The sequence below is a fragment of the Penicillium mononematosum genome (genome assembly GCF_028829835.1).
Source record: "Penicillium mononematosum strain IBT 11891 chromosome Unknown utg000005l:1.0-9366267.0:1.0-9372171.0, whole genome shotgun sequence".
Lineage (NCBI taxonomy): Eukaryota > Fungi > Ascomycota > Eurotiomycetes > Eurotiales > Aspergillaceae > Penicillium > Penicillium mononematosum.
This window is the reverse complement of record NW_026643275.1, coordinates 3,115,561-3,129,036: the sequence shown is the minus strand read 5'-3', so window position 1 is coordinate 3,129,036 and position 13,476 is coordinate 3,115,561. Positions and strand designations below refer to the sequence as shown.

Sequence of the window (13,476 nt, the reverse complement as noted above, 5' to 3'; positions counted from 1 at the left end):
TAACACATCTATTTCATTTTCATCATATCAAAATGGAGCACGACTTACTCTTTATCGTTGATACATCAACTTATCGCAGCTGCTATCTACGCTCACTAACCGCATCCCTGCCTGAAGTAATTTCGATTTCCACTCAAACTAGATGCTTTTCACGAATCGGGGTTCTAGCATACCACGGCTATCGCTGCGATAATGTCCTCGAGTGGTCAGGATGGCTGAATCAGGGCGAACAAAGACACTCGCAAGAGCAACAGCCCGATCTAGTCGCTTTCGCCAAAAGACTCCGCGCGAACAAGAACCCCGAGCCCCAGAGCGCTATCAAGACAGCTCTCGCAAAGGCCTGCGAAGTCATGCGGTCGAATGCGAAAACACTAATCTTTCTCTACGCTGACACCCGCCCTATTCCAAACGTGTATTACCCTGGAGATTTCTGCAGTGGACCGATGGAAAAAGCTGCACTATTGGCCCCGGGATCTTACTCTCTGTATGGTTTCGCATGTATTGATTGGGTGTCAGCGTGCAATGCCCTTCGAGATGGACCGAAACAAGCACAGGTTTTTACTGTTCTCCATAAGTTTGTGGGGGAAGCGAATGCTGCCTGGTATATCTACCTGTCTACCAGGACAGACGGAGCTTGTGTGCAAGTCAAAAGCAACCTGAAGGGGGACATTGCAAAGGTGACAGTTGATTTGCTTCTATCATGGACGGAAGTGGAGAAAGGGCCTTCTTCTGTCAAGGAAGGCCAAGAGGATTTTCTCGCAAACCTGTTACGCTATATCTCGGTTACTGAAATTGACAGCATTGAGAATGAGCGGGATAAAAGCACGTTTCCATATTTCTTGTCCGAGATGTGGATGAACATGTATGGCAATGAGAACATCTCTAAGGTCGAGTTGACTACGGATGTCATGAAAGAATATGTTCCCAGGAAGACCGCCCCTATGCCAGACTTTGCCGAAGAGATCACATCTATCATCAACAGTGTCCCTGATACAGAAATGTACCCATGTGCCTTCCTTGACCCTACATTGGACTTTTCCCACAAACGGCATGATTATGCATACGATGGGGCCAACAGGCCTGTCTCATATATGACCCGATCCGAATTTTTGCAAATTGGGCGATCTTGCAACCCCGGTGTCCTTCGGCAGTTTGGTGCTATTCTGACCAGGTTGACTGTGGTAGCATCAGCGCGTGAGATGCCCGACCACATCTCCAGTACTGATGCCGATCATGTGGCCAAGATTCCATTGGTATTGATAAAGGAAAAGTACAATAGACAGTTCTGGAAAGTCCTTTTACACACCATTGAGCCAGGAACAAAGCTGCCGGCTCGATCTGCCGCTCTCCTTGCTGCTCTCAGTCTGCGAATGGGAATCGTGCCGCTGATGAAAGTAGCAGAGCAGGAGATGCTCGCGTTCAAAGACAAATGGAACGACCCTTCGATACCTCAAACATGGACTCTTGGATGCTTGACACTTCTCATTGACGCTGACGAAGCACACCAGAAACAGCAAGATATGAGTTTGACCGACAACCGGTCCCGGATCTTACACCCTACTGACATCACGCTGTTTGACCGTCTGATTACTTTCAAACGTCTAGAACAGCATACTGATGCTCAACTTCAAGCTAGAGTTACGCGGATAGCAGACAAAACAATCGCACCAGTCGGACCACTAGTGACATGCAGAGAGTGTCAGTATCCCCGATCCGTGACCATGATGGGCGCCAATGGAAAATGCGGTCTTTGCCTCGGCTCGTACGAGGAGCAGAAGCACAAATACATTAACAGAGGAGTCTCAGTGTACACAGATGCCACTTCCAAGGCCATCTGGGTCGAATGTTCCTCTCGATCCTGCCGTGCCCAATACGTTGTATATCACCCTGATGGGTTGAGGATGTCTCGTCCCGCGAAATGCTATTACTGTCGAAGCCAAGGCAGCCGGGATAATAGCTCGGACCACGTCACGCAGGATGCGTCTCCTGCCCAACCGTGCAGTGTAATCTGTGCTTAAACCGCATGATCTGGCCCGAAGAATACAGGGCCTCGTTCAAAGAGTCAGATTTCATCTGCCCCCTGTGCACTTCGGGCTATGACCTAACAACAACGCTCGAAGTGACGCCATATAAGCTATTCACCGAGAACAAGTTCTCTTGGCTCGTCCAAGACGCCAATGGCCAGGAAGTATGCTTCCAGAAGGACTTCAACTCCCACATCCGTAGCGAATCCATTTTTCAAATCATTACTAGACTGGGAAGCGAGGGCTTCCTTTCCAGAATCAGGCTTTTCCCTTCATCTGAACCCCAGCTACGCTACGACGGAAAGCCCATCCATAACTCCAAGGAACTGGTCTCAACCCTCCAGAAACTCGTCGCTGACGGCAAAACAAGTGACAATAACTGTTCGCTGTGCTTCGACCAACCCAGAAAAGTTTACCCAGCCTGTGGGCGAGACGGCTGCCCCCAGCGAATGTGCGCCATCTGTCTGGAACGATGGCACAAGTACAACTCTGCAGGCTGTGTGATTAATACTGAGATGCTGGGATGTCCATTCTGTCGCCGATACCCCATCCCTCGCCTATTGGCGAAGTATGGGTTGTTGATCCATTCAGTCAAAGATCTTGATAAAGCAGTCCGTGATAAGGGGAAGTTCATTTACGCATGGTGCTTTGAATGCGCTACTGCCAAGGTGGTGAGGGAGCGGAGCTGTATGCTTGGAAAACCTCTCGAATTGAAGGGATGGATTTGTGATGAGTGCCTCCGTGAGATATTGAGGAAAAGGAGTGTCAACGTAAGCACCGTGATAGAAGACACATAAGTTAGCGAGGACATTGGTCGACGCCTCCGGAATAGGTTATTAATTGTTGGATATTTTTCATTTGCGAATTGTCTGAACTAGCTACCTTGCAGAATAAAATTTGGTTTATGGAGTGCCGCCCTTTAGCTCCAGATTAATATGGCCCAAGAAAAGGAATCTCAATTAAAGAAACAGAGTAGAGAATGTGAAGGCTCCAATATAGAGATCTCCGGCGGCGTCAGAACAGCAAAAACCCCGCAAAGAAATCGCAACGTTGGAAAAGATGGAAAAGCACAAAACATCAGGGGGTATGGGTAATGGTACAAAAATAGAGGGAGGTCCAGGGGCCGATGAGAGACATAGGGGAAAACGGATGTCAAGACTAATAAGGCGAGTTGACAATGTCATCCTTGCCAAGACGACTGCTCCATCCGCTGCGCGCACGCCTTGGTGTGGCCGGGCCAGCGATACTCTCACGAGTAGGCTTCTGAAAGGTACGCTTGGCGACCATGTTGACCTCATTCGGCAGAGCAACGATGACATTCTTGTCAGAACCGAACCGGAAGTTATCAGCCATGACATTCTCGCCATACCGCTTGATAGTGTACGGGTCCTTGCGGTTGGCAATGACCTTCTTCATACTCCATGTAATGATGAAGGGGCCAGTAGCGGTGACGATGCTAGTTTCCGTTGAGTCGACACCAGTGTTGAAGCGTGCCGTGGTGAACGAGAGAGGCTGTTTTGTCTCGTGCTGGAACTGGGCAACGTGTGCGGGCTGCAAGCCAAGACGGCGGGGCTGAGGCTTCGAGTCCTTCGCGAAAGCACGCTCGAATCCAAGCTTGCCTTCGTTCTTTCCTTCCTTCTGCAGCGAATCAATGAGGAGAAGGTAGGTACGGCAAGTTGCCAGCACCCAGCGTCCATCTGCAGATACATCAAGACCGATGATCGGCTCACCGAGAGCCGGGATATGAGTCTTCGCATTGACGCCAAGACGGTCGAACATGCGGATGTCACCCTTGTTGGACGCGACAGCAAGGTATCCCTTCTCAGTAGTAGCCATAGCCGAGAAGTCATTCTTGCTGGCGTACTGCTTCAGATCGGAATCGACAAGCTTGTTTCCAGAAAGACGAGGATCGATGCGGTAAAGGGCGTTCTTCGAGACTCCGACGAATGGCTGCGCGGCGGTCATTTGTGCGAATTTCTGCGTGTTTTGTCAGTTCGTCCAGAGAAAGATTTCAAGACACGATAAATCACTTACATTTTCGGGAGCAAATGTCTCCACGGGAATATCGTCATGGACTTTCCATTCGTCGACGATTTTGCCGTACTCCAGATCCATCTTGTACAGCGAATTGGGATCATCCCCGTTCTGGAGAATCATGTTTTGATCCTCGGCATGGAGCATGACCTTCTTGGGGCTGAAAAGGTTGCCCTTGGGGGTCTCGACCTTTGAAATAGTCGTCGAGAATTCAAGGTTGTTGTGAGCGGTGTGCTTGAAGACACCGATCTTGGATCCGCGCACAACGAATGATCGATCATGCTTGTAACCGACTGCCAATTGCGAGTTGACGTTGCCATCTGCATCGCGCGTGACAACATCTTCCTCTTCTTCATCGCTGTCGTAGTGTTCACTGCGCTGAGCATCGTCCTGGTCGCCATCGTATTCCTCTTCGGGCTCTTCTTCCTCCTCGACTTCTTCTTCGGGCTTGTCGTCGGCATCCTCCATGGTAAGATCCTGGAAGGCATCAAGAACATAGTCTCGGTCATTCTCCTTGACCTTAGTCCACTTCACCTCATTGAGCTGTTCCCATAGCGCCTGCATGAGACCCTCCTGGAAACGTTCTTCCGAGGCTTGGTCCTTGAATCGCAGGAGCCATGAGTAGGCCGAACCATCCTCACCGTAGTGGTTGAAGATAAACGAAAGATATTCGAAGTTGAAGACGGGGTTAATGTCGGCCACAACAGCCTGTCCTAACCACTCCTTGTCCTTGCCAGAAATCTGGAGCCAGTACTGCCAAGTACCGACCTCCGAGACAGTAGCAACGATGCCCGACTCCTGGAGCACAAAGGTTCCGGTGGAAAAGTCGAACAAATGCAGCTCGGCATTTTCCCTGCATAGAATCTCCTTGGCTTCGGGATGGGCCGCAGACGGCGGGGCAGTAGTCGGTTCCTCCTCGAGAGTGGCAGTCTTGATCTTTCCTTTGGACTGAGCGTATTCCACGTCTTTTGCCATGGCTGCAGCTGAATCTTCTGCTGTCAAGGAATTTCTAGTCGGCGAGGAGACCGGACTCGCAGATGGAATGGGCTTCTCTTCGCTGTATGAGAACTCCTCCAACTCCGCTTCGGTAGCCTTCTGTGCGCTGCGACGGTGTTTGCGTTCGTACTGACACTGGAGGGCGGCAAGCTCGAAAGTGGCGACTTTGTCCGATGGGACCGAAGAGTCACAGATGAATTCAAAAAGATCACCAGCGTCGCCACTCAGATCATCCCAAGCCAATATCTTTGCGCCTCCGTCACGGACTTCAGAGCGAAAATGGAGGGTTTGGTCTAGGAGGAAAACCTTCTCGTCCTTATCTAGGCCGTCGCCCGCGCCTTGCTCGCCGTCGTCGTCCGCGAGTTCTTCCTCGCCCTCTTCATAGGCTCTCTGGATTACAAGCTGGTATTGAAAGTCCTGGCCGGTACGTCGGATCGTGGCAGCAGCGTCCTTGAAGATAAGCTCAGAGTAACCTTTGGGCGACTGTGGGCGAACCAGATACAGCTCGCCTTGGGGGATTTCGATGATGGATTCTTTCGAAGCGTCACCGAACAAGAATTTGCTCACTATTGAATTCAGAGAAGAGGAAAGATCAGTTTACTAGTTCAAAGAGGCAAAACAACAAAAAGTGTCCTGATATGGAGGGGTTTGGCGGGGCATGAAAGGCGCGTTGCTTACCGTTGCGGAGCATAAACATGGTTGCGAGGGGCAGCTGCCAAACAAAAAACCCGAGAGGCAGTTGAGAGGAAGGGGGCAAGAGCAGGTGAAGGGAAAGTAATATGGGAAAGAGCAAAAAAGAGGTAGACACAACAGCAAAGGCCCTTCTACCTGTATGAGGAGGATAGAGAAAGAAGCAAAAGCCAGTCCCTCCTGTGCAAATAATCACAATGAAAATCGCTTCCGTCATAGATTCCCAAATTGTGGCTGTGGTGGCTAATTGCTGAGGTAAGCACCTTCCAGGGCTATGCCGAAATAGGCAATATGCTTTTCTACCTAGGTACCTCCATGGAGTCACGTTCACTGTCTTTTTGAAAGGCTTTACGTGGTAAAGTCCATTCCACAAATTAAGCCTTTTTGGCACTTTTCTGCTGTGCACCAAACAAGCTGAGAAGGGGCAAGAAATATCTATATAACCAGACATCTAGAAAGACTGCTTGAGAAGACTACCCAAAAAAAGATCACTAAAAAGACGGAAAAAAAATTTACCGGAGAAGCTACTTGAGAAGCGTATCTTCATATCTCAATCGCTGTCTGCATCCCTTTGGGCGTCGTAAAAATGTACAAGGTATTCTTTGGACAGCTCAAACTATTGCTTCTCTACATTTTCGCCCTCGCTTCCTTCCTCCAACGCTGCAATTTCTTCCAGTTGCTCCATCTGTTCTGCTTCCATATCTTCCTCGTTCACATCTTCATCACCATTCTCGGCGTTGTCCCCGTCCTCATCCTGAGTTCCCTTCAAAGCTCCGCCTTTCCGGGTGGGAATAACCTTCATGAACGCCTTTCCCCAGTCACGAAGCTCCAGCCATTGAAGCATGATCTCAATGACATGGTTGGTGGCCAGTACAGGACGATGGGCCATTTGAATGTACTGCCCGATAGGCAATTTGGCGGTTTTGATGCCCTTCGCAACCGCCTGTTTATAGCAAACTGCCTTGTGTCGGTTTTTATCCACTAGCGCTCCGACAATATAAGTGCTGTAAGGCTTCAGCTCGGTCAGAGTATTCTCACTATCACTACTGAGATAGATGATTTCACCGTCCTCGGGCTTCGCATCAGTTTGTTCAGCGAACGGTCCAGCGAGTTGACCTCCTCGCGGGGCTGCCATATCTTCTTTGGCCAGCTCGCCAGCACGCACAAAGTCTTCCTGCAGAAATCGGACGCGCTTCCAGTTCTTGTGTGATGTCAATATGGTGTCGAATCGCTCTTTCAGTAATTTGTCAAACGACGAGAACATCATGTGTCCGCTGTAGGGTGCGCGGCTGTTGTCCGAGTATGAGCGCGTGAGCTGACCGGCTAGTGAGATGCGCTCTCTATCAGACATCAGCTCATCATAGCCACAATCCATCACGAATGTCAGAGGTATGAGTGTGGACTTGATGTGCTTGGCTTTCTTGCCTTTCCACAACGCCCGTAGCTTGTTGACAGCTTCTTCGTCGCCTTTTGCCCTTGCCTCCTCAATCATAGCCTTGCGACGCTCTCGCTTTTCTATGATCTTTTCCTTTTTCTGGGCCTTTTGAAGTGCGCGCTTTTGCTGGTGAGCTTCCGCGCGGCGTAGTTTCTTCATTTGATTTTTGGACATAACAGGCGCGGCTGCCTCCGCGCCGTCTTGAGTTGTGGGTTTCGTTGTCCGTTTTTGTCTCCTTGTGGACTGTGAATTCCGACAGGTCGAGAGGTTCATTGCCAATCTGAGCGCTCACAGGCTCCGGTTCTTTGCCGGCAACATCACCAGCTCCAGTCATGGCAGGGCCGAGTATCTCGTAGGTGGTATCTTCGTCGTGGTCTAGTTTGGCTAATTTCCGAGGCCGCTCTTGCTCCTCCATCATTGTTCAGTGGAATTGACAAGCAAAAAAATAACGGTGGGCTGTCGACTGTAGATCAAAAGTTCAAAAAGCGCCCGCCCCGAAACTCATCAACCAATGACGTGCGCCGCAGCCCTCATTACTGTGCAAACTTCACGTGACCCTCCAGACCCAACTTCTCCAATCGTCACAGCGGCTCCTCGCTATCCCTCCAAGCCCTTTACCCGCTCATTACCGTCACAATGCCTCAGGATATGCCCCCAACGGGGGGCTACGCTCAAGTCCAGTACAAGGTGAGCCACACAATCCAGTTTCGGGGCACCCAATGGCCCTGCGCACCCAGCACACAGACATCCAAGCTAACGGTCTTGCTTCTTACTCTCTATAGCGGAACATCCCTGCCCGCGGCTTCAAGCCCGCCTACTACATGATTGGAATGCACGTCATCATGGCCTACGGTTTCTACAAGTACTTCCACGGTGTCCGTGAGCAGCGGTACGTTTCGTCCAACAGGCCCATTTCCTGACTCCGAGCGACCCGCGAGAACCGCAATTGGACCCCGATACAAACTCGCTAGCGGGAGGAAGTGAACTCAATGACTGATATGTGTTTGGATGATAGTGAGCTCGCCCGTGAGAAGATGTGGTCTCGTCTGCACCTCACTCCTCTCCTCCAGGCCGAGGAAGACCGCGACCAGGTCCGTCGGCACTACGCCGACAAGGCGCGCGAGAAGGAGCTTCTCGGCACCGATGCCAAGGTCTACAACTCCGACCGGTATGTTCCATAAAATCGCACTTGGATGCTATGTCATTTCCCGGTTTGTTTCTAATTTTGCTTGCCTTGACAGCTTTATCCGCCCTACTTTCGCCTATACCCCCGCCAATCTCACTCAATAGACAGTCTGACAATTTCAATGTCACACTTATTCTGAGCGATATTGTACCTCCGTTCCCTCCTTTTGACTCTGTATGATGCTGGTGTTTTGTGATGCTTGGTTGGGTGACCCCTTGCCTCCATGGTATACGGACTGAACTGGGCCTTTCTGATCGTTGTGGGAGAGCTAGAAGCATTGTGGTGGTAGTTAGGGTAAACCATCTCGAAGCCATTTCGAGGAAAACATTGTAGATATTACTTGCCTAGTGAAGGGTTTAGTTCAGTCTTTTGCAATATGTCTTATTTCTTTGCTCGTTCAAGATCTTCGTCTCGTGGTAGAAACACAAATAGGCTAATATGATGGAAGGTAATATATTTGTGGGTAATGGTATGTAGTTTTTATGATATCATCTCTCGCGAAGTGCCGCTGCTCGCTAACGATGGGGGTAGTTGATAAAGCTGCAACCCAGATCCAGACAGAAAGGATTGCAAAAATGTGGCCGGGCCGCAAATGGTGTACAGAATGGAGATGTGGACCATCCATCGTATGTAAAATGAAGAATCAACAAGCTGGGCAGCACCACAGCATATCCCAACCTTTCGCTGCCCAAAAAGCAGATGATGCTTGGCCTATCCAAATAGATCAGCCACACCACCAAGATCGGGACCATCGTTAATATCGACACGGTGGTTCTGCTGCTGGGTGTCCATCTCATTGGTCATGTATCTCTCCTGCAAAGCTGAGCGGGCCTTGCGACGTTCCTCGCGAGAACCTAGTATCTTCCCTTGCTCAGCAACACTGATGCCGCGCAAGGGCTCAAGAAGCTCCAAGACCAATGCGCGCTGCTGTCTTGGTGAGGTAGTCTGATGAAGTGCAGACTCAGTACTGGCCACTTTCTCTGCGCTGATTCCCGGCAAGCTCAGGAAAACAGCACGAGGAGTCTCGCTACAGAAGCCATAGAGACACCAAATCGATGCAATTAGCTGGGCAAGGTCCTTTTGCATATCAACAAAGTATGACTCATGTACGGATGAAATGCATGCTGTGAGGACATCAGTACATATGAATTCGCGGATGGTGGCGATGGTTGGGGTGTCCGGGGTATCGTTCGTGGGCGCAAAGTCTTGCAGAATTGACCGAATTACGCGGGTGATAATGCTGCCGCTGCGCGTATCGCGCATACGAAGAGCGTGCGTACAGAAGAGCATGACTGGCTCAAAGATTTGGGGGGATGAAAGGACGAAATGGCGGATAGAATCAGAGAGGTTCGGAGTCGGCTGGGGTGCGCTGGGATCCGATTCAGTCCCATCTGGGTCTGAGATGTCACGTTCCGTCAGTATCGGGTGGTTTACGCTTATGAGTAGCCGGCGGGTCAGGGAGTATTTACCACCTCTCTGTGGATCGAATAGACTGGCTACCATGATCACAGCAGAGTAAGTTAACTGACGAAGGACACTTTCAGACTTCATCTCCGTCGTGAGATCTCCATCCGAAATCCCGTCCCTGCGTTGTTCAATGATTTCCCATTCTGTGGTGACTTTGCGGTCAATGTTGGTGAATAAAGTCGACAACATGGGGGGGCAAGAATTGGCTGCGGAACTGCACAGGGCAGTCGTCAATCAGACAACGCGAGATGTTGAGAAGAACCGAGAACTGATGGGAGGAGAGATGCGGTGAGTCAACGAATAATGCTTCGGATAGGGGTCCTGGGAGTTCGGCGAATCCATAAAAGTGCTCTCGCATCCTGCTCATGCTGAATAGCATGGAGTAACATGCCTCGCGGACAGCTCTGACTTTGCCTCGGACTGATGATGCAAACCCTTCAAGTGTAGACTTCGACGATGTGATTCTGGCATAGAACTCATCGCGGCTACCAATAGAAATACCAGCCTGCCAAAATCGATCCGTGAGGATACGTTCGACTACTGGTTGCATTCCTTCGACCATGTTCCAATTGGCAGGGTTATGGAAGGCATGGGCATTTCTTGAAATTGAAAGTTAGCTTGATTGTATGGGCCTGCATTAGCATAGGTAATTACCTGACAAGCTGCAGCAAAGTGGGAAGAATGATAGGGATCAATTCGTGCCACATCTGACAGGCGGTCACATAGGCTGGCGAGGACTTTTTGACTCGATCTGTGGAAACAGCCAACATAGTTTTGGTGCCACGCAATGGCAATAGCTAGAATATAATGGGTCAGATGGGCCCTCGCACAGGAAAGTGGGTTCTATGTCTTACCTGGAACTTTCTAGTCATCTCTTCTTGGACTAACCTTCCTTCGTTGTCCAAGGCAACCTCAGACCAGTCTGCCAGTTTCTGTGCTTCTTTGGATTGCATGTATGGACCAACATTTTCCAATCCAAGCATATTGCAAAAACCGGGGAAAGTGGAGCTGCTGTGACGGAATTGCTCATCTTGCCACGCCTCTTGGATGGGGTGAAGGAATGATGCGAGTCGATTTTGACGCAGATAAGGGTCTGCATTGGTTGCACGTTGCCTGAATTGAGTTAGTATGCGGGAAATTAGATGGAAACCCGGATAGGACGAAAGGTTACATAATAATGAGCAAGATAGAAGTCAGTTCCATTTGCAACTTGTCATCGATGCGGTTAGCCAGTGTGATCTCTTTGATCTTTGGCTCAAGAAGATCATAGAAAGTCTGCAATGAGCACTGTTAGAGAGTGCTGAACGATCAGGATGTGAGAATTGACGTACATAGAAGTAATCGGCATAACGCATAGCTAACCGACGAAGTTCGGAGCTTGCCAGTCCATGTAGTTCCTTGACAGCCTCGGAATACAATGGGTATTCAGATCGATCTGGTAGACGTGACATCAGAATGTGTTCCAGGACTTTGAGTGCAAATCCTTGATGATTGTCCAAGGCCTTTGAGGAGATGTCGACAACTAGTTTGATGACCCTTTGTTTCAAAACCGGATCCTATTGCAAAGATATGAGTGGATGAAATTGCTTCGGTTTGTGCAAAATGACTTACCTCGAAAGACTTTTGCATTAGAGTTGAAGCCCAGTTTTCCACCGCATGTTCTAATTCCATTCGTTTAGACTCCTATCAGGTATTAGCAACTGATTATTCATGTTCCTGCTTCATCCTCTTACATCACGTTGGGGTGTTTTCCCATGCGCCGAAATCCACTTGTTGTAGCCCTTGATGACAGCCTCTACCACTGCGAATTGAGCATCCGCTCGCATGAGAGGAATCGACGATTTGCTGAAAGTCGCCACTGCAAATTAAATGAGTCGCTAAGTCCATAGTTCGTTAGATCGTTGACACTCACTGCTAAATGGCTGAACACCGCTATACAAGTTGTCGAGGTTGGTGTCAACCCGGGCCAGGATTTCGCGCACCGCTTCTTGAGGCCGCTTGAAGGTGATGGTTTCGATGATCGAGGAACAGTAACGGCGGTAATTCCCAACAAATGCATGTCGTTCGGGAACTGTATCAATATCCTCGACTAAGAACTGTACCGTGGGATCGTCGGATTCAGTCGGCAGAGACTCCCAACGAAGAAGCCTCTGGGTGCAAATGTTCAAAAATTGAGGAGTTTGTTCTACCACAAAGTCCAGGTTACTGATTTTTGAGTTTTGTAACAGTCTGGACCAAAGATGCAAGCAAGGTATGGAGACCGTCAAACTCTGGTGCTGCATGATGTTGACCATGAATTGCAGGAATGGCGGCAGATTCAAACGGGCCATGGTAGAGACTAAGAACTTGTCATCTTCCAAGCATCCTGCAATATATGAAATCATCTCGGAAAGCTTTTTAGAGATAAGATATTTGGGTTCATCGACGTCGTCCGGGCCCACGATTGACCATTCGTAAAGCCGCTGGAGAACAACTAGGTATTCTGACTGAAATATCAGGCAGACTAGCTCCTGTGAGTCTTCGCTGCCGATAGTGTTCCTTCCATAAAGCGCATGAAGTGCTTCGACTGCAGAGAGAAGCACCTGATCATCTTGACAAGGCAAAGCTCGGAAAATGCTGGGAACGACCTGGGAGGCAATAACGCCTTTGTAGACGGACCATGACAAGGCAGATCTCAAAGTTGCCAGAGCTTTTGTGGCCGCATCTCGAGCCTGTTCCGAGCTAGAGACATTCTGGACGCAATTGTCAAGAAATTCGCAGATGCGAACGAGCCAGCCCTCCTGTCCACAGCGTGGAATGGTGGCGGTAGTTTTATCCCCAGTAATTTGCTCCACGATTCCTGCAGGAGTAAAAATCTCAATGAGCGACCGATTGAGCTCTCCTCCGCGAAGTGACGAGGCGGTATCTTCTCGGAAAAAGACATCCTCGGAAAGAGTCTCCAGAACAGCAAGTACCAACTCTTTGTGAACTAGAGATGCACTCCAGAACTGAACCAGGTTGGCATCCATATCCATCCAATCCAGCCCCCAGGTCTTCTTAGCAGCCTCGGTCCACAACTGGGAGATCTTGTTCCGAAAATAGGCAGGGTCTTCGGGGCGGACGTTCTCAGCGAGCTGCAAAATCATCATGCGTAAAGTCTTGGCTTCTTCGGGATTGGTGAAGTTGTATTGGCGAAGAACGTGATCGAGGAGAGTAAGACCGAAGTATCGTACAACGGGCTCATGCTCCATACGGGAGGCCAAGAGGAAGCCATTTCGCGCCGCAGCGTCAGACTCTTTCAGATTTTCCACGAACTGAGAAGCCTCCTTCCGTATATCGTTTGACGATGCAGGGTTGTGAATGAGTTGCAGGGCACGGATGATGTCGGCCATGCCGCCCTCCGACAACTCCTCCGCAGCCATCTTGTTGACGCGTTCCAGAAGTACTTGGCGAACAGAAAAGTATAGTCTCAGTCTCGTATCACTGTAGTAGACCGCGTCGCATAGTCAGGGAAAGGTAGGTAAGACTCGATGGCCGTTGAATTCGTCCTGTGTTAGTTTAGCAGACGGACACCGCAACGGCCATCCGCACGCGCCACTCGCTCTTTCCGGGGAGGGGTGGTTCGAGGTTGAGGACCGGACTTGAAGTTACGAATCGGTACTTTT

The 13,476-nt window shown here is 49.8% G+C and overlaps 5 protein-coding genes across 5 annotated transcripts; 2 read left to right on the top strand and 3 right to left on the bottom strand.

Moving 5' to 3' along the window:
• Positions 1 to 32: 32 nt before the first annotated feature.
• Positions 33 to 2,821, top strand: N7519_009288 (uncharacterized protein; the record flags this gene model as incomplete). The annotated part of the gene is made up of 2 exons (XM_057296061.1): positions 33 to 1,996; positions 2,047 to 2,821. 2 exons carry the CDS (start codon positions 33 to 35, stop codon positions 2,819 to 2,821), a joined length of 2,739 nt encoding a protein of 912 aa, XP_057143943.1.
• Positions 2,822 to 3,182: 361 nt separating this feature from the next.
• On the bottom strand, positions 3,183 to 5,751 carry N7519_009287 (uncharacterized protein; the record flags this gene model as incomplete). The annotated part of the gene is made up of 3 exons (XM_057296060.1): positions 3,183 to 4,001; positions 4,059 to 5,620; positions 5,733 to 5,751. The coding sequence occupies 3 exons, from the start codon at positions 5,749 to 5,751 to the stop codon at positions 3,183 to 3,185; spliced, it is 2,400 nt and encodes a 799-aa protein (XP_057143942.1).
• A 609-nt stretch (positions 5,752 to 6,360) lies between these two features.
• trm10 (tRNA (guanine(9)-N(1))-methyltransferase) lies at positions 6,361 to 7,597 on the bottom strand (the record flags this gene model as incomplete). The annotated part of the gene is made up of 2 exons (XM_057296059.1): positions 6,361 to 7,422; positions 7,472 to 7,597. The coding sequence occupies 2 exons, from the start codon at positions 7,595 to 7,597 to the stop codon at positions 6,361 to 6,363; spliced, it is 1,188 nt and encodes a 395-aa protein (XP_057143941.1).
• A 93-nt stretch (positions 7,598 to 7,690) lies between these two features.
• On the top strand, positions 7,691 to 8,469 carry N7519_009285 (putative NADH-ubiquinone oxidoreductase subunit GRIM-19; the record flags this gene model as incomplete). Its single annotated transcript, XM_057296058.1, has 5 exons — positions 7,691 to 7,695; positions 7,743 to 7,866; positions 7,962 to 8,068; positions 8,195 to 8,347; positions 8,421 to 8,469. 5 exons carry the CDS (start codon positions 7,691 to 7,693, stop codon positions 8,467 to 8,469), a joined length of 438 nt encoding a protein of 145 aa, XP_057143940.1.
• Positions 8,470 to 9,076: 607 nt separating this feature from the next.
• Positions 9,077 to 13,233, bottom strand: N7519_009284 (karyopherin MSN5; the record flags this gene model as incomplete). Its single annotated transcript, XM_057296057.1, has 9 exons — positions 9,077 to 10,046; positions 10,102 to 10,431; positions 10,487 to 10,629; positions 10,687 to 10,945; positions 11,004 to 11,107; positions 11,164 to 11,388; positions 11,444 to 11,515; positions 11,566 to 11,690; positions 11,745 to 13,233. The coding sequence occupies 9 exons, from the start codon at positions 13,231 to 13,233 to the stop codon at positions 9,077 to 9,079; spliced, it is 3,717 nt and encodes a 1,238-aa protein (XP_057143939.1).
• Between the last annotated feature and the right edge of the window lie 243 nt (positions 13,234 to 13,476).